This window comes from Anas acuta, chromosome 3 (genome assembly GCF_963932015.1).
Source record: "Anas acuta chromosome 3, bAnaAcu1.1, whole genome shotgun sequence".
NCBI lineage: Eukaryota > Metazoa > Chordata > Aves > Anseriformes > Anatidae > Anas > Anas acuta.
In genome coordinates this window covers 11873146-11901021 of record NC_088981.1, presented here as the reverse complement: position 1 = coordinate 11901021, position 27876 = coordinate 11873146, and the positions used below count along the sequence as shown (strand labels likewise).

The window sequence follows — 27876 nt, the reverse complement described above, 5'->3', positions numbered from 1 at the left end:
GTGCTCTGTTTACTTTGCTCTAGTTTAGTCAGTTCTGGAAAGATAGAGAAGACTTGCAAGTTGTTGAAACCTTACATAAGACAGGTATTTCTTCCCTTCATACATTAAAATAAATTGCTTAAGTTAGGTAACAATATTATATCTGAGTCTGATTTTCCTGCATACTTTTTGGAACTGCTAGAACAACAATTCAGCTTGTGAGATAATGACACTGCATCTGGATAGTTAACTTTTTTTGGTGGTAGTAGTTTCTTCCAGAAATCCATTTCGAGCTTGGAATCTATTTAGAAAGAGTCAAGAGAGTAGTCAAGGGAGGAAAAAATGTTCTTCAAGAAATGCATCCTGTTCCAGAGTATACTTAGTGATACAACTTGACATTTTTCTGGCATGATTGTATTTCTAGTCTGACTACAAATCTGGCTTAACAAAATGGAGCCAAAATCTTCCTTAAAAGTACCCCCAGTGGACTGTAATAAATTGCCTGGGAATGAAATTCCAAGCTCAAAGGTCAGAGTATGTGTTTCAGGTCAAAACCTTCCTCTTTTCCTGCTTCTCCTTGATCCAGTTCTATGGGTGTTCCAAAGAGAATACATTTAATTTCATAGGGTTCATGAAAACAGACCTGTTCATAAACGTTACGTTTGACTCATGCTTTATGCTGTTACTACTCATGTTGTCTCTAATTAGCACTATGCATATAACATTAAGGGTAAGAGTAAGAAAGCTTTATCTGAAGAATATTCAGTCTGAACAGTCAATCATATTTTTATCCCCATGGATGAAAATAGGTCTTCTTTACCCTAATGCTTAACGGCAAGATATGATGTTTTAGGCTTACAAATAAATTCTAAAAATGTGTTTTTTGTTTGACTGATGTTTTATCTTACTCAGCTGGCAGGCTTGTATTCTGGATACGGAGAAGAGGTGCACATTTGCTTTTTATTCTAAAGTATTTACTACATTCTCTAAGTAGAAAGAATGAACAATTTGAAAACTGTAGTATACTTCAGTTAGACTTAGGAGTCTAAAATAATTTTGTTTTAAAATACTGTGGGAGTAGAGTTGGTATGCTTGCCTGCACTGTTGTGATCCTCTCTACTGCTCTATAAAAAAAAAAATAGAGTAGAATCTATTTAAATATTGTTTCCTCTATGAACTATGCAAATATTCAGTAGATTTTTATTGCTTTAAGTCTAGCTAATTTTTCATTGTTTTTTGGCATCTAATGTTGAAGAAAGAAAGAAAATGAGGTGTACTTTATGGTCCTGTTGATAGGTAAATTATGGTCTCATGCAAAAGCTTGAATAAATGTATGCATGGCCTGTTTTTGCACTTAGGTTCAAAGAAGAAGGAAGAGTCAGCTGAAAGTGACCATGAAGATGAAGATGAAGCTGAAGTTGAAAAGCAGAAGGTAAAGTGGCTTAAAACATTGAGAATTATAGATGTTGCATTGCCTGAATTCTGCAAATACTTGGAGATGTGCTTGTGAGTGGAACTATTAAGTCCCTTAGGATAACAATAGAATAAAGCTGTATAATTTGACTAGTGAGAGCTTTTGGAATAAATCACCAAAGGAAATCGGTAGTTGGCCCTGAAGATTATACCAGGATATCTTTATGGAAAACTGTAGTTGAACACCAGATCAACAGTTTAGTAACCCTAAAATGTAAATGGGCATGGAAAGAAGGCTGGATGGTTAATCTAGCTTTAAAGCTGTCTCAGCATGTTTGTCCTGTTGGCTTGTAACCTTCAAGACTGAATTGTTTGCTATTGCTTATTTGTTTTTTTTTATTCATTCTCAGAATTTATTACATTTATGAAGTTTGTGAATGTCAATTATTTTGTGATTTAAATACCTGTAAAAAATGATACTTGTTCTTTTGATGTTAGGGTATATAGTTCTCAAATTACGTTATTAGTACATATTAGAAAGTTGAAATGTGTATCTGCAGTTTTTTAAAAAAAAAAACAATAATTTGCATTATTTACATATTTTGAGGTGCAATAATGTTATGCTTGATATAATACTGTTTTAACAACCCTATTTCAATTTGTGTATAGAATCATAGACTTCACTAACATAGTTGCTGTATATTTTCATAGAAAACTCCATTTCATTGTGTACATCAACTCTTATTTTCCAACAGGCTGAAATGGCTCTACTTATGATGGATGATGAAGACGATGGCAGAAAGCATTTTAATTATAAGCAGATTGTAGAACAGCAGAACTTGAGCAAGAAGAAAAAGAAACTCTTAATGAAAAAGAAAGAGTTATTAGAAGATGACTTCCAGGTAATGGTGTATGCTTGATTTTTGAAGATTAACTAGAATAACTTAGATGCAAATTGTTGGTATCAGTTCTTTTTGGGATAAACTTAGTGGTTCCATATCCTTCTCTCTTGTTTCTAGGTGAAGGAGAAGCAGCTCTGTCTACCTTTTTTAGGGTTTTACAGGCTGTTTTAGAAAACAAACAAAAATATCTTGACACGAGGTTGAAGGGGGGGGGGGGTACATTCTAACTTTGTGTGAGGTAACAGGGCAATACATAAGACCTTCTACAACTCAATGAGTAAATACTCACAGGTACATTTTGTTCTAATAATTTTCCACCGTGTCTTTGATTCTGGTCAATTGTTCTTGACTATAGACTCTTCCTTGGTTTGCTGATTGATGCTTATACAGAATTTGTACAAGTATTCACTCACCTGGTTTACCAATATGATCTTCTGGTACTCTATACTCACTGAAAACTTGCAACCTGAGCAGTTCCTGGCATGATGAACCATTTCATATGCTCAATAAGCAGCTCATATTGTATTTAGAAACATTGCTATTATGGGTAAAGCTTACTTAAAATATTTTTTTTTTCTGCTTCAGGTCAATGTTGCTGACACAAGGTTCCAAGCAATGTTTACTTCCCCCTTATTTAATGTGGATCCTTCAGATCCAAATTTCAAGAAGACAAAAGCAGTAGAAAAGATCTTAGAAGAGAAAGCTCGCCGAAGAGAACAAGAGCAGCAAGGTCTTAAGGAGACAAACAAGGAGCAGGAGAGCAAGACGGCAAAGAAAGAGGTTGCAAAGAAATCTACAGATCCTGCTTTATCAATGCTAATAAAGTCAGTCAAAACCAAAACGGAACAGTTTCAGGCAAGAAAAAAGCAGAAAATTAAATAACTGAACTTCATTTATACTCAGACTTCACTTTTGTTGATGTTCTTCTGACAACATCTGTTGACATTTCTACAGCTTGGTCTAATTCCTGTTCACCTAAAATTTCCAGAAAGATCATTTAACTTCAGTGACAGTTCCAAAGTAACTAGAATAATGATAACCCTTTCTTTCTGCCCCCAAAATGGTTTTGCTCTGTTGTTGGAAAAACTACACCTTGAAAACCTAGGGAATTAATGGTTTCGGATCTATTTGCTTCATATCATGCAGTCTCTGAACAGAAGTGTTGATGATGGCTACAAAAAGTAGCCATAGTTATGGTTATATTAAAACAAAACAAAAAAAAACACTTCTGCAGAGGGTTTAGAGCTGAGACTGAGTCTTAATGTTTTTAATTCTGCAGAAGTCTATAAATATCTGATTTAGAAAGGTAGTAATATAACTAAACACTGAAGAAATTTTGTATACAGGTCTATTGTATACGTTTAATTGTTTACATATATGCTACCTAATTAATTTCTACTCCAAATAATTGAAGAGTTCATGGATTTTATAAGGGCTAATTAATGGGAAAAAATTGCTATTTAGAAGAATTTCTTTAATATATATTAGAAATAGACATTTAAAACTTGCCCAAATGAGTTTTTGGGCACTTAGCTCTGTTTTCTTTTTCTACGCTTAAATAAAACTGTGTTTAAAATTAAACTTTCTCTTCCTAATTTTGCATTCCCATTAATGTAGTTCCTATTGAAACACTGTGAGACTTGGTATGTGTGTTGTTTGTTTGTTTTTTTTAAAGTCAATTTTAGAAACCCTGCTGTTGGTCCTTGTTGCTATCGGTGTCAGTGATGAAGATGTCAACAGTGCAGGGAAGCTAAATACAGGAAGTAGAAAATACTGTTTCTTCCTAGTCCTTTCAATTAACTGTCCTATCAATTAATTAGTCTTAAGGTGTTTTTTGAAGTGTTTGCTATGTCAACTGTAGTAGAAATACAATATTGTACCAAAAAAGGCTGAGAATATTAGAATCATGGAGCTGATAGGTAATTCATAATCATGAAGAAGAATGGTTACTTTTTAAGTCATCATTAATTTGAACAAAGCACTGTTAAAGCAGAGGTTAGAAACTTCAGATACTCAGAACTAGTGCTTACATAAATATGTCTTATTAAGTGAAGGAGATTAGAGTCAGATTTAGCAGAGGAGGCTGTATACCTAATGGCAAAAATGGACAAAATTCGGTAAGAGAATATCCAAGTACACGTGGAGATACAAAGTACTCTTGGGGAAAAAAAAAAAAAGGTATTGATGTGCCTGAAGAATGCTTGTTGATGTGCCTGAAGAATGCTTGCAAACCTAGAACACTAAAAGTGTTGTTCTCTGTAAACAGGTGAACATCTTCGCATTCACTTTTGAATAGCTAACATAAAAAAGCTAAGGAAATAATACAGTATCTTTTGTGCATAACTTTGATCCAGCTTCTGTGACTTCTTGGCCTTTCAAGCAAGATGAGAGGACCCATCAGGCGCGTTTGGTAGTTTGGAACTGACAGAGTGTAATGGAGAACAAGGAAAACCTATCCTGCTGGAAACAGTGAGAAGCTTGAGTATTGGTATACAGCAGAGAAGAGCATAATAATATTCAGGAAGACTTAAGTTCACAAAGAAAAGGGAAGAAAGATACTTTGGGAAACAGAATTTTCCACTAAGGGAAGTGTTTTGGTATCTCGATCAAAGAGTCAGTGGTTACTCTTCTAAGAAAACGTGTCATACAGGAGTGATACAAGTGTACGCATATGCATCTGGTAGTGTGGATAAGGAAACAAGCTTCTGTCATAGAAGACTGTATTCATTTTGCAGTTAAATTTACAGTGGTCATGTCTCATTTTGAATTCATTGCAATTCATTACCCCTGTTGGTATAAACCAAAAACAAGAAAAAAGGATGGTTTTGACCATCTCATCCTTTAAGAACATTAAAATAGCACCTTGGAGTTCTAAACTGAACTTTAAACTATGATGGCCTTTTCAGTAAGTGGCATGTAACCAGCAACAGTGATGATTAGCATTACAAAATGGGGCTGTTAAAGTGAGACAAGACTCACTTTTCTAGTAACTTAGGCAGGTTTGGTATAAAGTAGTTTGTCTCCAAGTTGGCAGCCATTAGAGCTCACACTAGTGTTTAAGCCAGACACTTAAAGATCCAATATGAGTGGAAATTAAAAAAAAAAAAAGGTGATTTATTTGAAAACTGAGGAAAATCAGACAACCAAAGATGAAGAGTCACGTATATTTTCTATTTTTCCTTCCTTCTAGAAATTAAACATGTTATTGCCAATTAATAGCAATAGTTGGCTTTTTGTTCTTTTCTTACTTTGGTAGTGTCCAAAGATAACAGTAAGTTGTGTTGTGACATTTGAAATCCAAAGCAGATGAAACACTAGTGTCTCTAAAAATAGTCTTATGAAATTGTTACATGTATTTAAAACTACCAGAGTAATTAGTTTGTTTTTCACTTGTTATAAATCAGGAGTTGAATTCCTGTACCTTAGTTTTCTAACTATGGTAAGAACAACAAAAGTAGTAGCTCTGGCAAAGTAGTTTTCATTAGTCATTTTCATAAAATACTTTGAGAAGATAAATTTCTTGCATTTAAAAGGCTGCAACTTAACACACACAGGACCATTCTGAAAAAGCAAGAAAAGTTGTCAGAAAAGCCTGTTGTATTGTTTATCTTTTCTGTACTTGATGTAGTGTTACAAATGGGAATGTTTTTGTCTGGGCTCTGAATTCAATCTCGATAAATGTCACTTAAGGTCATTATTGCTTTATATCCTCTTCATTAGCATATGAGTAATGTGTACTCAGGACTGTTCCAGCTTTGTGTTTCAGCCTTGTGAGACTCTGCAAGTTTTAAACAACTTTGTTTCTAGCCTCCAGTGACTGCACTGGCAAACCTTGTTCCTGTCCCATTCTTGAAGAGACGCATCATCCAAAGGCTGGTTGCCACGTCTTCCTGGGCAAATGCTCCTGGGCTGTGTCCCACACACTCTGTGGCGCTGCACAGCTTCATGGCTTTGCACTGCAGTTCTACCCATTGCACTCAGTCCTTCCTCTGTTTCTGTTTCTGGGGCAAGGGAGAGGGGAAGGACAATTGAGGCAAATACGGTTTGTATTGACTTCTGACAGCATGAGTCAAAGATTGACGTTTTAAGTCTAAGCTATAACAGAAAAACTATTGCGGTCTGCAGCGTGTGTGGCTGAACCACTGCTCGAGTGAGTTGGTGGTTTGTTCATGGAAAATAGAAGTTTTAACAGAACTGGTTACCAAAATGACTAAGAATAGCAAAGTGACTGTTTCAGGATGGCTGTGATTTCTATGGGTTAAAATCATGCAACTAAGATTGATTTTATGAGGAGACCAAATTCCTAAGCGTAAGCTTTTTACCTTCCTCATTTACCCAATTTACCCATCTGCTTTTCTCCTTAGGTTAATGCCAGGGCAACCAAAGAATGGACTGGGAGCTTGAGCTGCCCCAAGAACTGGTGCCTTGCTCTCAAGCAGGATTTTTTTGCTGGGTAGCACAGCCCGAGCTGTCGGTCTCTTTCCTTAAAGAATTCTATAGAAGTGAAAACTGAGCAGGACCAACAACCAGCAGGGAGAGAGCCTAGGAAGATGTGAGGTGATGAATTAGGTGTCTGGTTTTGCCCAGGGGTAGCTCTGCAAGGTGTCCTGGCAGCTGGAGTTGGGAAAGAAGGTCAGTAAGGTCAGTAATTACCAAACCAACTATGAGTTACACTTTTTTTTTTTTTTCCCCTGTCCCAAATACGTAGTTGTTGATGAGAAGCTTCCATGTCTGTTCAACAGCTTGCAGGTTAAAGGTAAAATATTCCTCATTTGCTCATTTGGTGGATTTTAGAATTCTATGACGGTAAAAAAAAAAAAAAAAAAAAAAAAAAAAAAAAAAAAAAAGACATGAATGCTTAGGAACCAAAGCCATGTCACGGAGAAAACCAAGCATGGAGCTTGTGAAATCAGCTATGGCATTTGGTTTTGGTTATTGCAAATGCATTCTTTTCTTTGAGCTGTGGTCTGACAAGAAAATGCCATGCAGGGAAGCATTTATGCTATATTTTGGTGTCCAGATGCTCATCTTTTCCAAAATATCTGTTTTGTTACACTTTTTAATTTCATTTTAATTTCATTTTATCCTAATGGAACAACAACAACAAAGAGCAGTACCAAGTAGAATGATTCAGAAGAAGCGTAAACTTATTAGTAAATTTAAAGCTACCTGGCTTTCTTGAGAGGCCAAAGACGTACATTTGGCACCAAAACTTGTTGCTTTCGTAAGTAATGATGCATTCATCACAGATTGGCTGCCTTACTTTGCTGTAAGCCAAATTTTTTGAAAAGGTAAGAAGTACAATAGATGGAAGAGAGGTAACAGCAATGAACTTATATGCATGTATTTAAAAAAAAAAAAAAAGCTATAGTAGTGTAAATTCTACCCTGAAATAAACTTGCATAGATTCTTTTATCAATCTGACTTCATCTGTCAGCAAATTCACATTTTGGAGCTCATGAACTAGACTAAGGGATAAGAATGGAATTTTCTTCCACAATTTACATCCCGAGGATGAGAACTTCTATAGAGATTGATTCTGCCAATTATTATTAAGGCTTTTATAGTGAACTTAAGCATCTTGAACTCTTTGTTGCAGTTGGATCAGTACCATAGAATCTGAACGGGAGGATGTTGTGAAGACTCCTACTGAAACTGTATCACACCTTGAATGCAGTAAAACAACCTTGGTTTGGGCTAAATCATTACCCATGGAGAGCTGCAGAAAAGCCACCATGCAGGTCAAAACCTCTAAAAATAATGAGATGGTAAAACCTATGGAGAAAATCTAGTCCAATTTACTTAGTCACCAGCTTGGCCTGTTTTGCCCAAGTGTGGACTTGTAAATGAATGTATGAAAATCCACACTGTTTTGTGTGGGCATGAAGTGAAATGATAGGCAACTCTGAAAACCACTGTTCTGAGTCCTGGCTTACTGCTTTCCCATAATGGATGATGGGGAGATGACTGTCCTGCTGCATTAGCCAGTACATATCCTGTGCACATCTAACTTGGCTTCTTTATTTAAGGAATAAAGGCAAAATCTTTTGGGGATTTTCTACTAGTGGTTGTTCTGGCAACGGCTAATGAATTCATATTTGAAGCTTCATTTCTCAGAAGTCCTGTGTCTTACAACTTGGCCTTCACCTAGATGCGACTGTGAAAGCTGGCTGAGAGAAGAACACAATCACAGAGTTAGAATTTCTGGAGATGCTATGGAACGAGTGTTGGAAATAACTGTGTGTGGGTGTTGAACGGGCAGGAGTATGTGGAATGCTATTTAGACAGGTCCAGGATGCTGGAGTATTTTCCTTATGTAAACTGGCTTATTATCTGGAAAAAACATTATTTTACTGGCTGGAAGTCAAAGAAGAGGCCTCTTCATTTGCAGAGGAAACAACAAGCATGCCTGGAAAAGACCACAGGCTTATTTATGCTACCTGCAAAGATCAGACAGTCTTTGAGGGGGATTAATAAGTTAGTATCTGAGCAGATTGATTCCTGTCTTTATAATTGCCTTCAGATACTGTATTTTTTTTTTTTTGCATGTGGTCATTCAACTAACAATTTCTGTTGATACTTGATGTTTTCAGCTTATTTTTCTGTTGATTGTAGAAATGAGTTGCGAAGTTCATGAACTAAATTGGAATGGTCAATACAGGACCACTTTTGTTTCTGCTTTTTTGTTGTTGGTAGTGGTGTTTTCTTTTTAATGGCTGCTTCCCAGATGAATTATTGGTTAAATGGTTCAAGTTGTCTTAAATGGATTATATGATGTGGCCCTCTCATCTGGGTCAAAGGGGATACAAGAAGGATGCGAGTCTTCTCCTCTTGTAGTCCCTTTTTTTTCCAGCTCCTCTGTCCTTTAACAGGCTTCCAAAAGCATTATAAGCTCCCAAAATGAAGTTTCAGCTTTTTGTTGCCTGGAAGATTCCCTTTCGTAGAGTAGGGAGGGATAAAAGTAAGTTTAAGTCAGGGTGTCTCTATCTAAAGCAGGTCTCCTCTTGGCCCCCAAAAGAGAAGAATAAAAAAAAAAAAAAAAAAAAAGGCAAGAGAAGTCTTAGGAAATAAATGTGAACTGTGCTGAACTTGGCTTTCTTGTCTGTGCCAGTTAAGCATTGTACTTGAGGGCCACAACTTAGCGTCTTGTGATCTTCCTGGTTTAAAATCAACAGTCATGGCTAGGTGGTAGCTATCAGAGGTATCACCTGTTTTTTTCTTTGTACTTTGTGTCACTGTGAGAAGCTAGTATGATGAATGTATATTGTCACATACCTGGGCCTGATTTGATAGAACCTCATGGAAATTCCCAGCTACATTGTGTTTTTGTAGGAATGCACTTGTACTGGCGTGAATGCCAGTGAGTCTGCCTTGCTGCAAACACATTTAAATTCTTATTGAGCCCATGGGATCACCCCCTTCGGTATTTGCTCCAAGTAGGAAGGCTCTGCAGGAGGATCTGGATGGGCTGGACCGATGGGCTGAGGTTGACTGTATGAAGTTCAACAAGGCCAAGTGCCGGGTCCTGCACCTGGGGCGCAATAACCCCAAGCAGAGCTACAGGCTGGGAGATGAGTGGTTGGAGAGCTGCCAGGCAGAGAAGGACCTGGGAGTGATGGTGGACAGTCGGCTGAATATGAGCCAGCAGTGTGCTCAGGTGGCCAAGAAGGCCAACGGCATCCTGGCTTGCATCAGAAACAGTGTGACCAGCAGGGTTAGGGAGGTGATTGTCCCCCTGTATTCAGCTCTGGTGAGGCCACACCTTGAGTACTGCATTCAGTTTTGGGCCCCTCGCTACAAGAAGGACATCGAGGTGCTTGAGCGGGTCCAGAGAAGGGCGACGAAGCTGGTGAGGGGCCTGGAGTCCTACGAGGAGCGGCTGAGGGAGCTGGGCTTGTTCAGCCTGGAGAAGAGGAGGCTCAGGGGTGACCTTATTGCTCTCTACAGGTACCTTAAAGGAGGCTGTAGTGAGGTGGGGGTTGGCCTGTTCTCCCACGTGCCTGGTGACAGGACGAGGGGGAACGGGATGAAGTTGCGCCAGGGGAGTTTTAGGTTGGATGTTAGGAAGAACTTCTTTACTGAAAGGGTTGTTAGGCACTGGAACAGGCTGCCCAGGGAAGTGGTGGAGTCACCATCCCTGGAGGTCCTTAAAAGACATTTAGATGTAGAGCTCAGGGGTATGGTTTAGTGGAGGACTTGTTAGTGTTAGGTCAGAGGTTGGACTCGATGATCTTGGAGGTCTCTTCCAATCTAGATGATTCTGTGAAAAATAAGTACCCACTCTTCAAGCTTCTATTCAGGGAATGCAGGTTACATCTCAGGACGTAACTTAACTGAAATGAAACTGATGGTGAGGGATATCTTGCACAAAGCAAGTGCATGTTGACTTCCATCCCTACTGCTAAATATGTTTGGATTTTACCTAACCAATTTATATACACAGATGTATAGATAAAAGTCTGTATTGCATTACTTAAGTAACCTCAATAACGTTTTGATATTGCTGTACAGATAACTTCTAACTGAAGGATGAAATAGTGTTTTCAATCTCTTTAAAATACCGGGCCCCCCTCCCGGGCCATCAATTTTGGTTTCAAAGGCCGAGGTAGCATTTCCTACGATTGTTTTATTGTTCAAACATCTCATTCTTTTTAATCTGTTTCTCTCTGACCCTCTTTTTACCCTTATTGACAGACAAATTCTTCTCTGATCTTCTCACATTTGTTTGTCTCTCACCTCTTGTTTTTTTCCCTACACCTTCTCTTTTTCTCCTCCAGCTCTCTGGTCTCTGCTTTGTTGTTTTGCCCATATTGTCTCGTACTGTTCCCCAACTTTAAAGTCTTTTTATTATTTCTGATCTGATCTTCACTGACTTTGATCTTCTCTCACCTTCTCTTTGTACCAATTCAATGCTCCTTTAAAAAAAAAAAAAAAAAATACTAAAGCAGAACAAATATGAAGAGATATTGTGTTCTTCTGGTGCTTGCTGTCTCTTGGGCCACCTTGGGCCTTCTTCTTTTTGTAGCATTGGCCTGGCCTCTCTGACATCTCTTCTTGGGTCTCTTTAAACCCAGGAAATACGTCGAGCCCTTCACTTCGGCACACAGACCAGCATTTGTTACTAAACCATTCTTCTGAATACTTTCTAAATGTGTAACATAATGTCTATTATGTTCCTGCCATTGATGGACCTCCTTCTTGGCCTTCTCCCAGACCTGTATTTTTTGACATGCATTTCTATGGCCGCCTTTCAATTATTCAAGCCTCTGCTTTTTTTTCTGGTGGTCTTTTTCCACATGTCATCTGACATGTCCATTTTTATCTTGGACCTTCTTTTTTGCATTCAGATTGACACTGTTTACTACGTTGTCCTCTTACCTGCTTTTTGAACGTGTTGTCAAACGTTATTCCTATCATCTTGCCCTTTCTCACTTCTTACAACTTTTCACACCTCACACATTTGCAATGTTTTTTCTTTGTGCAGGACCTTGTCTTTCTGGGGCCGAGCTTCTCTTCTGGCCTTTCTGAGCCTCGTCTGACAACTTACTTTGGCCATGTTTTTCAGCTTCTCCTGTACCTGTTTTTTGACATTCTCTTTCTCTGGGACCTTCTGTTTTCACTTGCCTGCCCCCCTAACCATCTCTTCGTCCCTCTGACCTTCTCTAACCACCTTTCACCCTAGCTAGTGTGGTTTTGATTGTGTTATCTTCCTTGAATTTTGCTTTTCATCCTCATTATCATTTGATTTCCTTGTAATTGTTGTTTTCCGTAGTTTATCTGCTTTCTTACAAATCTCCCTTCCCTTCTTTGTTCTTGTGTGTTCTTTATTTGTTCTAAATCCTGAAATGGTCTTGTGGTGTCTTGCCTTTTGCTTCATTTATAAACTAAATGTTTGTGTACTGCTGTTTTTATTTGAGAAAAGGTTGCTTATGTGCTGTGGATTGTTTGGCTGTAGAGAAAAATAACCCTTCCTGATTCAAAGTCTAAGATGATTTTAACAGAGCTTCGGATACACATGCTGCAATCATACCGGTCAGCACATTGAATTATTTTCACATGAGAGTAATAGAATGCTTAATAAAATGCCCTAAGTCATTTGCAGTTCTTATTTAAAAAAAAAAAAAAGTCGCTATTCCAACTACATATTTTTCTGTACTTTTAGAAATGAATGCAATACTGCCTGCTAGCATCCTCTTCTATGAAGTAGGGTTTTTGCAGCTAATGAGGTCGTGAATGGCTTCTGTGTTGCACAAGTGTGATTGCTTTTTGCCTATGTGTTGCATAGATTTGATGGATACGAATTAAGGAGATATTGAACAGTGAGGGTCAAAAAAAGTGCTTGCACTGCATGAGATAATCCACAAAACTCATCCTTAGGCACGTTAAGTCTATATACCAAGGTCAAATATCTGTGAAGCATTCTTTATTTCTTTTTCAGAGGTCTGTAAGTGAGGGAGTGATGACTGAGAATAGATAGAGTTGTGGCAGAATTGCACAAACTTACAGTGCTACCTCGGGACTCCTGAAGTGTAGGTTGGTTTCTTGGCTTTTGCTTAAGCTCTCCAGGGAAATTATGTTATATTATTTGATACTCTTTTCTGCATGCTTTTCCAACTTTTAAGTGTCTCTTCGTCTTATGTTTTTAGTGTTTTTTAGTCTTTATGCATTATGACAAGCTTTCTTTCCACATTGCCAAAAAAAAAAAAAAGTACCCGTAACAATGTATATAGTTCATTGGGCACTGGCCCTGACATGTAAGTAGTCTTGAAGGCTACTGTTAGAAAATGCCCTTGTCATGCTAGTTAAATGCTACTGCTTGTTTTTTTACTTGGATAAGAAGCTACAAAAAAGATGAAAAAAATAGGAAGGGGAATGACTAACTTTATTTTAGAAATCTGAGAGACAAAACCTTAGCTGCCTCACTTATTTACTTTACATTGACAGAAGAAAAAAAAAAAAAGCAGTTTTGTTTTGTGGTGATACAAATCAATTCTTTTCACTCTGTGTTATGTGTTTTTTTTACACAAGAAGTTTTTCAACTGTAATATACATATTGGAAATGACATGCAAAACCAATATGCTTTAAGCTCCCAGTTGTCTCCTGTTCATTTGGTAAAGCTGTGTTATAATGGAAAAAATAGCGTGGTTGATCTGGATCTGCATTTTTCTTAGTCTTGGTAGTAAGTATTTGATGTGTTGGCAATATAGTGAACTGCACATCCTGTGTTGAGAAAGAACTGAGCATTTACAGAATGGGTCTGCATTTTTTTTGGGGGGGGGGGGATGGTATTATTATTATTATTTATTATTTGTTTTGGTTTTGATCTTGTTCCATTTTGGAGCCATGTGAAAGTATCCTTCTTTCTCCTGGTGAATTCTGAGATCAGTGATAAGAGTTTTATAGAACTATGAATCAGATTGTTGGTGAGTAAATTGGCCAAATTCCACAGAAATTAAGGGAGCTATGCCAGAATACAATACCAGGCAGTCTGCAATCCAAAAGCATTTCTGTTAAATGAATGGATCCACTGTTCCCTGCAAGAGACTATCAAAACTGAGTGGAAAATGTGTTACCCTTATAGGAACATTCAAGTATGCCTTCTGCCTCTTAGGATATGACTGGCTGTTGCTGCAGCTTTGCATGAGCCTGGGAAGGGATGGTTCCTCTGACTTTAGAGTGCACTAGGAAGAAGCTTGTGGTTGGATGAAGAAGTGACTAGAGCTGATGGTGCTGTTTCAGAGCAAGTCTGAGTTACCTTTTTTGTTTTTTATTTTTTTCTTGAGGACTGTTCATTTCATTATCTCCCCAGTTATGTGAGTCCCAGCCAGTTTTTTCCACCCCTTTTGCAGCTTTTTGCCTATGATTTGTGATAGACCTGTTGCTTTTGGCCTGTTCAACTGGTTGATATTGTTGCTGCCAGTTCTTATTTACAGTTTGGTAGTGTCAAACAGCAGAATTTAGTTCAGATAGATCAAAAGGCCTGCTGAGTTTGAATTTATTTAAAGGGAAGAAAAAAGTAAAAATATATAAGATACAAAAGGAGGAAGGCTTACTTGTTTACAGTTACAGCAAAGCTTAAACTTTATTGCAAATGTTTTCCCTTGCCCTAGAAAGAGAGAGGCTGTTGAGGATACAGTCAGAAGAAGTAGTAGGAATGTGGCTTTCTTAAAAACATCCCGTCTTAAATTTGCTAGGTGAGATTGGCTTTGAGCTATGAGCAAATTCTACTTGGCTGTTGCAGAATAACGGGAAGTGTGTTTGTAATGTCTTTTAATGCAGTCCAGCTTAATTACAGAGAACGTGACTGAAAAAATATTTTTGGTTGGTAACAGAAACAACTGGCTCAGTGCTGAATTGTGGCTAAGATGGGAGAACAAGATGTGGTAATATTTCCTGGTTTTATCTTAGAGATGGGTGAGTGGTGTCCTTACTTATACAAACACACAAGTATCCAGTCAGATGAAGAACCAGTTACAAGTATAAACTGTGCTTAGTTAAATGTCCATGAACTCCTTTATTTGGCTGCTGTCTTCTCTAAATCAGGCTTTTTGTATCATCTCTCAGTCTATTTTCAGTTTTTCTCTCTGATATTCTAAGCAAAAACTTCCTTTCTGATGGTGTAATCTCTAGTTGTCTTTTCCGTGTGTTGCTCTGATCGTCTTTAAGTGGTATGTGTCCCCACACAGGTGGACTAAAGCTCAAGTATCACCTGTTTGGAATTTGCTCTTCTTTCTTGGGAAGCAGCTGTGGCTTTACTCCTGGATGCTCCATTTAGATTTACGACAAAGATACCAAGAGTTTCATGATGGTATTTGCCAAAGTGTTATTTAAAAACAAACAAACCATGAGGTATCAAGAGAGAACTGAAATGAAGTCACATGCTGTTCTGTAGACAGTTCTTGCAGGTCAGGCAGTATCTTCCTCTAAACACATAAATGCATTGCCTTGTCAAACCAGAGTAGAGTGCAGCACTCCAAACAGAAGTTGCCTTAACAAGGTAATAATATCAATGTATATTACAATTCAGTGCTCAGTTTTGTTTGCTAGAAATAAGTGAAATGAATACATTATGTGTAAATTTAAATTCCTGGGTCAAGTGCAAGTTCTTGACTCTCCTGGCCAGGAATGGTGAGATAAGCAAATCTGGACTTTCGAGGTGTAGAAATCAGGAAAACACTCAAACACTCAGACCTCAAACACTGCATCTTTGCTGTTTGATTGAGACTTTTCAATACCTAGAGATCAACACTATCATCTGTAACTTAATATACTTATTTAGTGGCAAATCTTGTTGTGCACTGTAGAATTGCCATGCACAGTAGTATCAGTAAGTAGAAAGGTCGTGCTTTTTCATGCTATCATTTGTGAGGTAGTGAAGGATGAGAGAGAGAAAAGAAATTGTGCACTAGTAATGTGTTCCCTTAAGTTGTGCTTAAACATTACCTAACAAGTGGGAATACTTAACTTCAAATACCACTTTAAGAGGAAAAGAGCAGTATATTAACAATCTAATAACACTCATAGAATCACAGAATAGTTTGAAGGGACTTTAAAGATCATGTAAGTCCAGCCCCCCTGCCATGGGCAGGGACACCTCCCACCAGACCAGGTTGCCAAAGCCCCATCCAGCCTGGCCTTGAGCACCTCCAGGGATGGGGCATCCACAGCTTCTCTGGGCAACCTGTGCCAGTGCCTCACCACCCTCTGAGTGAAGAATTTCTTCCTTATACCTACACTAAGTTTACCCTCTTTTAGTTGAAAGCCATTACTTCTTGTCCTATCTCTATACTCCCTGACAAAGAGTCTCTCCCCACCTTTCCTGTACGCCCCTTTAGGTACTGAAAAGCTGCTATAAGGTCTCCCCGAAGCCTTCTCTTCTCCATGGTGAACAATCCCAACTCCCTCAGCCTGTCTTGGTATGAGGTGCTCCAGCCCCTTGATCATCTTTGTGGTCCTCCTCTGGACTTGTTCTAATAGGTCCATGCCCTTCTTGTGCTGGGGGCCCCTGAGCTGAACACAGGGCTCCAGGTGGGGTCTCACGAGAGCAGAGCAGAGAGGGAGAATCACCTCCCTCAGCCTGCTGGCCGTGCTGCTTTAGGTGCAGACCAGGATATGGGTGGCTTTCTGGGCTGCAAGCACACATTGTCAGCTGATGTTGAGCTCTTGTCAACCAACGCCCCCAGGTCCTTCTCAGGGCTGCTCAATCCATTCTCTGCCCAGCCTGTATTTGTAGTTGGGATTGCCCTGGCCCAGATGCAGGACTTTGTACTTGGCCTTGTTGAACCTCCTGACGGTTGCACAGGCCCGCTTCTCCAACCTGTCGAGGTCCTTCTGGATGGCAGCCCTTCCCTCCAGCGTGTTGATCATATCAAGCATATGTAGGGGAGAGAATACAGTGAAATGATCAGGCCCAGCCAGCACGGGTTCACGAAAGGCAGGTCGTGTTTGTCCAACCTCATCTCCTGCGACTGTCTGACCAGACTGGTAGATGAGGGAAGGGCTGTTGATGTAGACTACTTAGACTTCAGCAAAACTTTTGACACAGTCTCCTGTAGTATTCTCCTGGGGAAAGTGGCTACCTGTGGCCTGGACGGGTACACTTTTTGGGTAAAGAATTGGCTGGAGGGCTGTGCCCAGCGGGTAGTGGTTAATGGAGTTAAGTGCAGCCGGTGTCCTGTTACAAGCGGTGTCCCCCAGGGGTCGGTACTGGGGTCCATCTTGTTTAGTATCTTTATTGATATAAAAAGATTGATATCAAAGAGCAGTCAGGCACTGGAATGGCCTGCCCAGGGAGGTGGTGGTGTCACCATCCCTTCCAGAGTTCAAGAAACACCAGGATGAGGTGCTACAAGATGCAATTTAGTGTCTTAGTGGGTAGTATGGGTGATAGGAGGGCAGTTGGACTAGATGATCTTGTAGGTCCTTTCCAACCTTGTGTTTCTATGATTCTATGATTTTGTTTGTTGCATATCTTTCTTATAACTCCCCTTACTTCCTCCTTACATGTAACATTAATTATTTTTGGCATGAGTTAATGACTTGGGCTTGGCACTTTTTTTTTCTCCTTTTGATGCTGTTTTCAATATGTTTTATTTTGCCTTCAGTGTGCTCTTTTCTGTTGTTGGGGGAGCGGGGGGGGGAAAGGGGTGGCAATGAGGTTAGGTTTGTAAATGTGATACCAGGCTGCAAGCACCTCTTGGTGTGACTTAATATATTCCTATTGGAAGAGTGAGCAATAGGTTTGTGGTTTACTTGTCAACAGGTCCAGAAAAGTATGTCTTGGTACTGTGCTTAATAAAAAGCTATCTTTAATAATAATAATAATAAAAAAAAGCTAAATACTCTTAAAACAAATTGTTTCCCTTATTTTATTTTCAACAGTTTTTTAAAAGAACAAAATAAATAATAATAATAATAAAAAAGCGTCAATGTCTATTTTATTTGAGGGATCTGAAATACATTTGCTAATCCATAACCAGAGTCTGCTCAGACTTGCCAGCAGCACAAGGGAAACTGATGAGAGGAGTTGAGGAAAATGCATCAATCAACTCTGTAATGTGTGTGCTAGGAAATCTAATTATCTGATTATTGCTGTAGCACTTCAAAAGTGGGGCAGCAAGTCATAGTGACTAAGTGATTAGTGAGTCCTGGAAAGGAAAAGGTGAGAAGTGTTATGTTCAAGCTGAGTGCTGTCAGCATATAGTGTCTTTTTGCCTCTGCTTTCTTTTCTCACAGTGTGGAATTGGGGATTAGTACAAAACTAATTCACTTCTCATGCACATAGTGTGGTCAGCCATGCAGAAGCACTGGTACAGTGAACATATAACAAAATCCAAAGCGGTGGACAGACATCGTAGAGCCTGGCAGAGGGCCAATGCTGGGTGAAGAGCTGTCCTTCACACTATTTTCCTCCAGCATTAAGTCACAAGTACCTTTCTATCTTTACTACATAGCTATTGAAAAGGTTTTTTTTTTTTTTTTTTTTTTTTCTTTCCTTGTAAGCTGCTGGTGGCCCAGAAAACAGTGAGGAAGAATGAGTCCTAATGTATTCTAACTGAGCAGTGAATCTGGGAAGTTGAGGAGAAGGAAGATTTTGTGTTTGTGTGGTACATTCCTTTAACAGAAACCTGGTAAATGAATAAAAACTCTGAAATTAAAAATTGGAATTGGGGAGCGGGGGATCCTTGTGTACAGGGGCGTGCTTCATGGCAAGGCAGTATGCTGGAACCAGGTCAGAGAAGATTGCGTCGAAGGATGCCTGGATGTAGGCAAGGAGAAGCAGAGGAGAGTAAAAAAGGCGACTCTGGGTGCAAGTTCTTATAAGTTTTCAATGAAAACTGATGGACTATTGCCAAGTCAGGAAGGAAGAGTTCATTTATATATACACATATATATACACACACATATATATATATATATGTATATATATACATGTATATATAATATCCATTCTTTTTCCTATTTTTTAGTAAGGTTTTTGTAGCAGCATGGAGAGGATGGAACTGCAGGGCTGCCCTGTGCTGGATGCAGCCAATTCTACAATGGACCCACCACTGGACATAGATGAACCTGAACCCATCAGTGAAGCTGGTGCAGCCTCAATGAAAACATGCATAAGAAAGGGTAGAAGAAGCTGAGAAAGAGGAACAACATGGCGGTAACTGTAGTAGGAGGAACTTTGGTGGAGTGGTAACATCCCTGATGTGTTTGCAACTTATGAATAACCCTCATTGTTGGGAGATGTCTGGAAGGAAGTTGAACAGGGGAAAGGGGAAAAGTTTTTTTTTTTTTTTTAATAAGTGCTGTCTTTGTTTTGTAATACCAGAATCAGTAAATAAATGGTTTTTAGTTGGAATTCAGAGAAGTTCCCCAAGTCTAGATTTACAGTCCTACGATGAAGATGAGGATTTTTTTTTTCAGATCAGATAAATGGGGATAAACGGACATGGGGGGGGATAAGTGATGTGGTGTACAGCTGGCTGAAATTAATGTCTGAGGAAGCATGAGGGAAACGCGATTTCATCGTAGCCTTCATTCCTGGGAAGGTACTTCTAGAAAATGATGCTGGGCCAGGTGCTGAGTCTCCTTTAGAGCAAAAGGGGTAGAAGCAAATGGGAACTGAACACTCCTGTCACAGAAAAGGCTCTGAGAACTAAATGAGGTCCTTCCGGGCAGCCTCAAGTGGGATGGGAAATTATCTGACAGAAAAATCACGAAAACGCATTTTATTTTATTTTTTTTGCATTTTATTTTATCCCTGTCAGAAAGCAGAGCTCGTGCTTCCCACTCCGAGGAAGGCAGCAGCTCCCTCACAGCCCCGCTCCCTGTGCGAAACCCCTCATAGACAGCTCCAGTTTTATGCTCGCTTTTGCTGAAGGGCCTCTCCAAGGTAGGAGAGAGAAGGAAGCCTGGCCTGAGGCTGTCCCCCGTCCCCGTCCCCCTCAGGGCCGCCCCCGGCCGCCATTTCCTCGCGGGCGGCGCCGCGGGCACAGGGGCCTCCCCCCCAGCCCCTCCGCGGCCGCCATTTTCCCTTCGCCCCTCCCCGAGCCCCTTTTATAGCAGCCCCCGCGCCACCATTGGCTCCTTCCCTTCAGCAGGGCGGGCCTTTCCCCTTTCCCGACCAATCGGCCGCGCCCTCCCCCTCCCGACGCCGCTTCCGGTCGCGTGGCCGGGCGCGCCCAATGGGCGGCCGGCGGGGGGGGGGTGGGGGCGGGACGCCTCATCCTCACCGAGGCAACGGCGCGGCCGGGCGGTTCCGGGGGCGCGCGGGGCCGGCGGAGGGCGGCGGCGGCGGCGGCGGCGGCGGCGGGTGAGTGCTCGGCGCCCGGCCCCACCCCCCCGCCGCGCCCCGCCCCTTCCCGCCCCCCCCCCCGGCCGGCCGTTAACGGCCGCGCGCTGCCGGGCGGCGGGGGGCGGGGCGCGGAGCTCCCCCCGGTGACGTCACCCCCGGGGCGGTGGCGGAGGCCCCGCCCCCTCCGGGCGTTGCCATGGCGACGGCAGCGCTGAGGCGGCCCCTCAGGAGGGCCGGGGGGGGGGAGGGGGGGTGCGGGATTTCCGTGGTGTTTTTTTCGCAATAAAAGTTGTTTTCCTGCCTTATTTCCGTGCGTCTCTGTGGCTCCTCGTTGCTCGCTGCGTGCTCGGGGCTGTCTCTCCACGCACCGCTCCTGCCCTGCGTCCCCCAGCCCCCTGTCAGTAAACGCAAAGCCCCGAAACACCACAAGCTCCCCCCCCAAAAAAAAACAAAAGCTCCCAAAACGAAAAGCCCCAAAACGCCACAAGCTGCCCCAAAACGAGCCCTCCGCATGGCCGGGGCTCAGACGGAGCCACCCCCGCGTGCGCCTCCCCCTCCCCTCAGGCTCGGGCCGCGGCGGGTGCCTGCCCCCGGGGCTGGGGCTGGGGCTGGCGCTGGGGCTGGCTTGTTTTTTTTCTAGGATTTCCCCGCTTGTCGCCTTTTAAATGCAGTAAGTACGTGGGGCTGCTTCGCTGGGGCTGTCCTGGCGTGTGTCCTTCAGCAGGGCCGTTTCTGTAGCTGCGTGGTGAGGAGGAGTGGGATCAGGGCTATCCAGGGTAGGAGAGGTGAAGCTCTGCAGGCAGCTGGGGAGGGAAAGGCAGGCTGAAGTGGAAGCAGCAAGTTTGGGAATGGCCCTTGAAGAAGGGTGTGGAAGGGAAGGGACTGGGCAAAAATTAACGTGGAAGGATGTTAATGAGATGAGTTTAACGTGCGTTGTCTTTTTAGCTTACTGTGCAAACCATACAGCTGCCTCGCTCGTAAAAATCACCACATCCTCAAACCCGAGTGCGTGTCAAGGCCTAATTAGGATTTTCAGTCTGGAGCTATACTGTTATTTAGGCTTTAAATAGCATCTGTATCCTCATTTTTAAAACCAATTTCTCTCCCATCTTTATTACCGTGCCTACCACCATACTATTTTTCTTCTATTTCTGCAGGAATACGCGGTCCATACTTGCTCCTCTATCATACTTCAGTCTTTGTAGTGCCCCTGTTAGGTGTGTGCTGTACACACCTTAGTGAGGTGCAGGGAAGTGGAGTCTGTGGCAGACAGGCTGTGTTTCGGGTCACCTCCCATATCAATGGCTGCTGGAGCTCTCTTGCTTCTCACTAGCCAAAAAGGAAGTAAATTGTAGTGGTTGTGACGTTGACTTGAGCTCTGAATTCTGTACGTGAGACTTGCGGTTGGATGTAGTTTATAAAAGGTTTTACTCTCTGTAGAATCTGTGTGTTGTAGAGGTAATTAATTTTGTATGAATAAATCTATTTATATTCACATAAGTAAACATAATTATTTGTACTATGTGTGTTTATAACTATATGAAGATACATATATGTATTTAGCACCTAAGGGGGAAATGAGTGGAAAGAAGTAGCTTCCTAGAAAGCTGTGCTAATTTTCAATGTTGCAAGATGGCTTTGGTAAACCAGTAACTCTGTTCTGTGCCAGCTCAGAGTGTTGACAAACAACGTTTGCATTGTTATGGTTGTTTAAGCGGAGTAGTATTTAATTCCTGGAGTGAGCTGTATAGCACTTGCAAAATTTGTGGTTTAAATCCTACATATTAAATATCCTTTATTTCACTTATTAGTGTTTTTAGGTTACAAGTAGTCCCTTTAGGGGTGATAGACGTCAGGCTGGAATATCTTGATGCATTATCGGAGGTCTTCATCCATGCATTACAGCGACATGCTTCTTGTTCACTTCCTGAATTAATCCGACACATAGAACGTGCTTTCAGTTTACCAGCTGAACTAGAGGAGTGATAGTGTCGTTATTTGTCTGTAGATAAGAGAAGCAGTAAATACAGCACATTTATTTTCTGACTCTTGAGGAATACAATACGTTTTTCTGTACTATCATTTGGGAGCTTTTACTTTGTATTCTAGAAAATAGTGTCAGTTTTTCCATGAACTTTCTATACACATAAAATTCTATAAACATGTTAAGGGTTAAGATCCAAAAGCTAGCTAAAAGAACGGGTTTACTAAATTATTTGACTTTGACTTAAGTGTATTGTGGTTCGTTAATAATCATGGTAGCTGTTCTTTTTCTCTAAGCAAACTTTCCTTTACTGTCTTGGGCTTATTTGGTATTATTTTTAGAAATACTTTGCAATTAAAAAAATATTCCTTTTTTCTCTTTCCCCTGTAAATTAATGGAGAACAATAAGGGGAGGACGTAGAAGGCTATGGAAGACTAGGAATGAGTTCATTATAGGATCTTAAACAGCTTTTTCTTTCAAAAGAAAGAAAAAAGATAAGGCATTATTTTTATTCAGATGCTGCAATTCTGTGGAGAACATGTTAATAATTTCTGATAGGCTTGAATTTGTGTTAATGTATGGTTTCTACATCACCTATGTAAAATATCAACACAAAATCATGCAGGCAGCTGCCAGCACGTGATTTCAGGATAGGAGGTTATGCATGTATCAGTACATACCATCTTTTAGCTTTTGCTAACATTGTTATAATGATGCTTAGGACTTTTCACATGAGAAGAGGATGTCACTTTTAAGAGGCCAAGGTTATAACTGTGAAGCATCATTGTGTTTAAAACTAGTTAGGCATGCTGGGTGGAGAAATACGGTGTGTAATGTTGAATAAAAGAAGACCGTGGAAAGCAGCTTTCTCAGTCGTGTGCAAGCCTTAGATCAGCAGTTCCCTAGAACAACTGGCTAGGTTATTAGGTTCATGTCTCTTAAGGGGAGCCTAAAGACTGATTCCAACTTGCAACATGGACTTTTCCAGCTGAGTAGGTTATCTTAAGTCATGCTGATACTGCTAGCTAGGAAAGAGGCAGAACTTAGAAGCCCTTCTTTCAACAGGTGCTCTCGCCTTGTTTCAAACATGTCTTCCAAAAATTCTTTCTGATGTTGATATATATGAAATATGTCTGTTGGAAATCCGTATCTAACATTTGCATGTGATTTGGTTTTAGGATGATTCCTCTCCAGAATTTATTTTTGAATGGAAGCATGCTCTTTTCCAATAGAAGATGGTGATCCTAACGTATGATCATGGAGAAGGGGATAAGTTCGATAGAAGTGTTACCTTCCAAATCATCTCAGGTTACAGCTGTAAAAGTGGTGGTCAAAGAGCCCGAAACAAAGCAAACCCAAAGAGGGAAACGAGTGGGATTTGTGCTTGTTCATGCAGGTAAGCCACAGAAGCATAACAGCTGGAATGGAAATAGTGTGTATACAGACTAAATATCAACTGAAGTTTTATATTGGCTGTGGTCTGCTAGTATGTTAATGAAACATTTAATGAAATGATGTAAACTTTGGATGTAGATGTGTGAGTGGAGAGTTTGTGTGGAAGTTGCATTGGCTGGAGAATCTTGGGAGCTGGTGCTAAAAATGTAATTTTTGGTGTTCTGAATGGGGTGTGTGTGTGTATACGTATTTGTATATATAATTATATGCATTTGCTCTTTGTCAAAAAAATCCTTAAATTTCACAGTTGTAAAACATCAAATTCTTCGGTTACATCTGCTAATAGGGAACCCTGCAAAATGTGAGAGGTCTATTCCAGTCTGTTTCTTTACCCTACAGAAGGATCAAATAGAGCTCTTTCATTACTGACAATTTTTTGTCTAGCTTGTCCTTTAGCATGTCTAGTTAAGACTTTCTGAAACCTTCGGCAATGTGTTGCAGTATTTGACTCTTTTTATACTTTGAAGGTTTTCTCCAAGTCTGTTTTTTTATTGTGTTCTTTTTTAAGTGAATTGTTATTTATTCTTTCCACATGTAACAAAGAGGTCTTCTACTCAGATGTGATATAAAAATGATGTACTATGTGTCTCTTGTTCATAAATAATTTTTAATAGGTTCCTTTTAAATACCGTAAGTCTTGAAAATATGAATAACATTTACATCTGGATATACATTTGTTTTTAGCTGCTGAAATTCTTCAGGCAAAACCCAAAAAGTCTCCATGGTGTTTATTCTCGGTTGATATCGGAAGACCCTGGTATTTTATTTAAAGAGCAGATTGAATTGATCAATACCTTACTCTTTGCTGGGTTATTTTACTATTTAAAATTCCATTTTTTTTCTTTGCTAAAAGTGTTAAAACTGATTTTATTAGAGTTTATCAAGGCTGGCATTCCTAAAGGTGAGGAAAGGGAAGTTGAAATCAATACAAACGTGTTTGTCAAGTTAAAAAAAAAAAAAAAAAAAAAAAAGGAAACTAAAGGTCAGTGTGCTCATCTTGTCTGCTGTTTTTCTGGTACTGTATTGAATCAAATAGTGGACACTGATAAATTTCCCAGGTATGGAAATAGGGGACAGTGCCTAAAACCAGGGCAAAATGGGTAGGTGCAACAGGATAGGCATAGAGACTGAAAATGAGAAAAAGACGAAAAAGTGATCCATCCTTATTTCAGGGACATCTTCTGGTTCTAAAACTGGAGTAATGAGCTCTAAGAGTGTAGCATAAATATGAGAAAATAAACAAAATAGTAATTGGCCAACTTACAAATCAGCAGGAAAAGGAAAATTGGAGTTGGACTTTTTTTTTTTCCCCATACGGATGGAGGTTAAATGAAATAGCAATGCTGGAAATCCTTCATGAATGAACAAAACTGGAGTCACTTCAGGAGTGTTTATAGGAACAGATTATATGACACTGAGATCTACACCTGTATGCTCTGTACTCTGTAAGTGTATTTGGATGGCATAAAGTTGTCAACCACTGATACAAAAAAGAAATGCTAATGTAATCCAGACACCTTCTGTTTGCCTGTGTCGTAATTCTTGCTTTGAGCTATAGGCAGTAGTTTGCTAAGTAGTATAATCTCTTTTTCTTTTGTCTAATTGTAGGTGCAGGTTATCATTCTGAATCCAAAGCTAAAGAGTATAAGCATGTGTGCAAAAGAGCCTGCCAGAAGGTATGTCTTACCATCTCCACAGTCTTGTACTGGGTGTGTAAGAAATATACAGGGAACACTGTCCCTTTGCTGTAAATAGGCATGTCGTAGTTTAGCTACTCATGAACGTGTGCGTTGCTAGAGGAAAAAATGGAGCAGCAACAGTTAACATGATGGCTGTACAGAGTCACTACAGTGCTTGGCCCCAAGGTGCAGCAAGTTTGGTATTTTGGTGGTGGCAAATAAAAGACATCAAAGGAATGACGGAGAACAAACAGGTAAGCTCGCAGTAGTGCCTTCACAGGATATTCTTACAGTTTCTGCACTGCTTCTGTGGTTCTGGGATTACCTGAGGTGAACATGGTGCCTGGATCTTTCTTTCATTAATATCCACTCTTTTGGGAGTTTATTTAAGCCCAAGCATCCAGATTACTCCATAAATATAGGGATTTCTAGAATTCCTTTCTTCTTGATAGCTCTTAAATTTTTAATAAGAGGAGAGGTAGAAACAACAATAAACAAAAAACAACCAACCAAAAAAAAATCCTTTTCCCAGAGTTAGAAAGGAAGAAATGGCACAATTCACATTCCTATGGAAGTATGTATAAAAATATATACTTATTATTTTTATCTACCTTGAAAACTTGGCTTTGGAGCTGGCAAGTCTTGTACATGAAGTATTGAATAAGAAGCTGGAATACCGATCTCCAAAATTCATAATGCCTTTTGCTTTCTCCACGGAGATGGAGCTGAGGAGCCTGGCAGGCTTTTTGGAAGTGTTTCAGAGCTGGAATCTAATAATTAATTAACACTTCATCTTTACAGCTCTGTTGCTCAGTCCTAATACAAATCTAATTTTTTAATGAGAAGCCTCAAAAAACATCCAAACTTAACACCAGCTTCATTAAAGTTTTACATTAACCCTGATGATAGTAATTTCTCAGCTAATTATGTGTGGAAAAGAGGTTGTTTACTGTTGAATTTGTCTAATTGGAGACTCTGTTTGTTTCCTTAAGCTAGGTAGCCAACATAAATAAGAAATAAATATGAAGAGCAAACATAAATATAATGCTCTACATAAATATGAAGAGCAAACAGTCATGGGTTTGTTTTGCTGCTTAAGATACAGCCATAGCTGTTTTCTGGAGGTTACCTGAGGGAATAGGATGAGATATGTTAGTGTTAGGCTCTAGAACTCTCCTTGTGCGTGTGCATGCATATAACATCTGAAGATAACTTTATCATATATGATTTGTTTATATGAGTTGTCTTTTAGATGAGTTCATTTGTTGATAATGTTCAATTTCATGATCATTGCCATGAATGGTACTAGGGATTGTTGTTAAATCTTGCAAAGAAATTAGAAACTTCTTGACTGAAACATTGTGTTTGAGGAAGTCAGGTATGAGAATTTGTTTTGCTACAAATTTGAGCTTGCAGGAACCTGCTACTAAATGCAGTGGTGGAATGTCTGAGGAGTAAAAAGCCATCAGATCTGCCCTCACATGGTGCATGGCCGTGATTTCCAGCGTATTTGTTTTCTGTCTTCTTACATCTTGAAGTCATTTGGTGAAGATTCTCTTTTGTACAGGAATAGGAAAATGTGGCACTTAGTGATAAAATATTAGAATTCCCTAATCATCAACTGAAAATTCTGTTTTACAGGCAATTGAAAAGCTACAGGCTGGCGCTCTTGCAACAGATGCAGTGACTGCAGCACTTATAGAATTAGAGGTAAGAATTTTTGACAACTAAAATATATCTCAGGCACATTGTCACATTTTTCTGTAGGAAGGTACTAATTCAAGGGGGGAAGGTACCCCCCCCTTGAATCTACTGAGATTTTCCTTTTTGTGTCTTAAATTTAGTTATCTGTGCAGATAGGGAAGCTATACTAATTTTATCTTGCCTTTTCGTTCTTTTTTGGAATAAATGTGTTTAAAGACTTCTAAAACTGCCAAGTGAATAAAAGTTCTGTACTTGGTTCAAATTGGTTGTTATCTCAGGTATGTTTTATCAGATAGTCTTTAACAGTAAAATTTAAACAAACAAACAAAAATGGTTAAAGATTTATCCAACCCTTTTTAGGGAAGTTCTGACTTACAGGTGGGCTGCACTGGCTCTACTTATTAGGTGGGGAAAAATCATGCTACTGGTAACATTGGCTAACCAGATGTCCTTGAATAAGTTCTCTCTCTCTCTCTTTTTTTTTTTTGCATTAGTATCTCAGTTATGTTTCGTTTCTTCAAATTATAGTCCAAAGAATTTAGATGTAGTTAGTCCTTAATAACTGTATTAATGCTCTCAGGTAGCAATTATATTGATGTAACTGTCTCTGATGTGCTTCCTGGATTGTGTTATTCATATCTTTTTCACTCCTTCAGGATAATATTGCGGAAGTGATTGTATAAATTAAAGTTGCTAGTCTCTGTCCAATTAAACGACTATTAGAAAATGAAGTAGGAATTTTAAGTTCTCATTTGTTCCACATCATACTTGAGCTATGCACTTGAATTAATGTAATTCATGAAGGCTTTTTTCCTTATATTTTCACTTTTTTTCCTCTATGATCTCTGTCCGATAGGACAGGAGAATAGAAGCAGTCTGTTTGGCAAAATGCAGCTTTTTGTAAAATTATCTTTTTTTTCCTGATTTTTATGACCAGCTGTATATAGAAGGGTAGGACAAGTAATGC

General features: G+C 39.8%; 2 protein-coding genes across 10 annotated transcripts in view; both read left to right on the top strand.

Annotated features, from left to right (window-relative positions):
* The window catches only part of ESF1 (ESF1 nucleolar pre-rRNA processing protein homolog), a 30823-nt gene extending 26948 nt beyond the window's left edge, over positions 1-3875 (top strand). For both annotated transcript variants that reach the window (XM_068675712.1, XM_068675713.1), the window contains exons 12-14: positions 1338-1411; positions 2148-2294; positions 2880-3875. In XM_068675712.1, coding sequence (XP_068531813.1) covers positions 1338-1411; positions 2148-2294; positions 2880-3176 — 518 coding nt within the window. In that variant the 3' untranslated portion in view covers positions 3177-3875. The remainder of the gene's footprint in view (positions 1-1337; positions 1412-2147; positions 2295-2879) is intronic.
* Positions 3876-20342: 16467 nt separating this feature from the next.
* Positions 20343-27876, top strand: part of TASP1 (taspase 1) — an 83233-nt gene continuing 75699 nt past the window's right edge. For 2 of the 8 annotated variants that reach the window (XM_068675705.1, XM_068675710.1), the window contains exons 1-4: positions 20357-20756; positions 23250-23467; positions 25135-25202; positions 26847-26915. In XM_068675705.1, coding sequence (XP_068531806.1) covers positions 23323-23467; positions 25135-25202; positions 26847-26915 — 282 coding nt within the window. In that variant the 5' untranslated portion in view covers positions 20357-20756; positions 23250-23322. Of the gene's footprint in view, positions 20757-23249; positions 23468-25134; positions 25203-26846; positions 26916-27876 lie in introns of all 8 variants that reach the window. The other 6 variants (XR_011094483.1, XM_068675707.1, XM_068675709.1 and 3 more) reach the window with 5 other exon arrangements.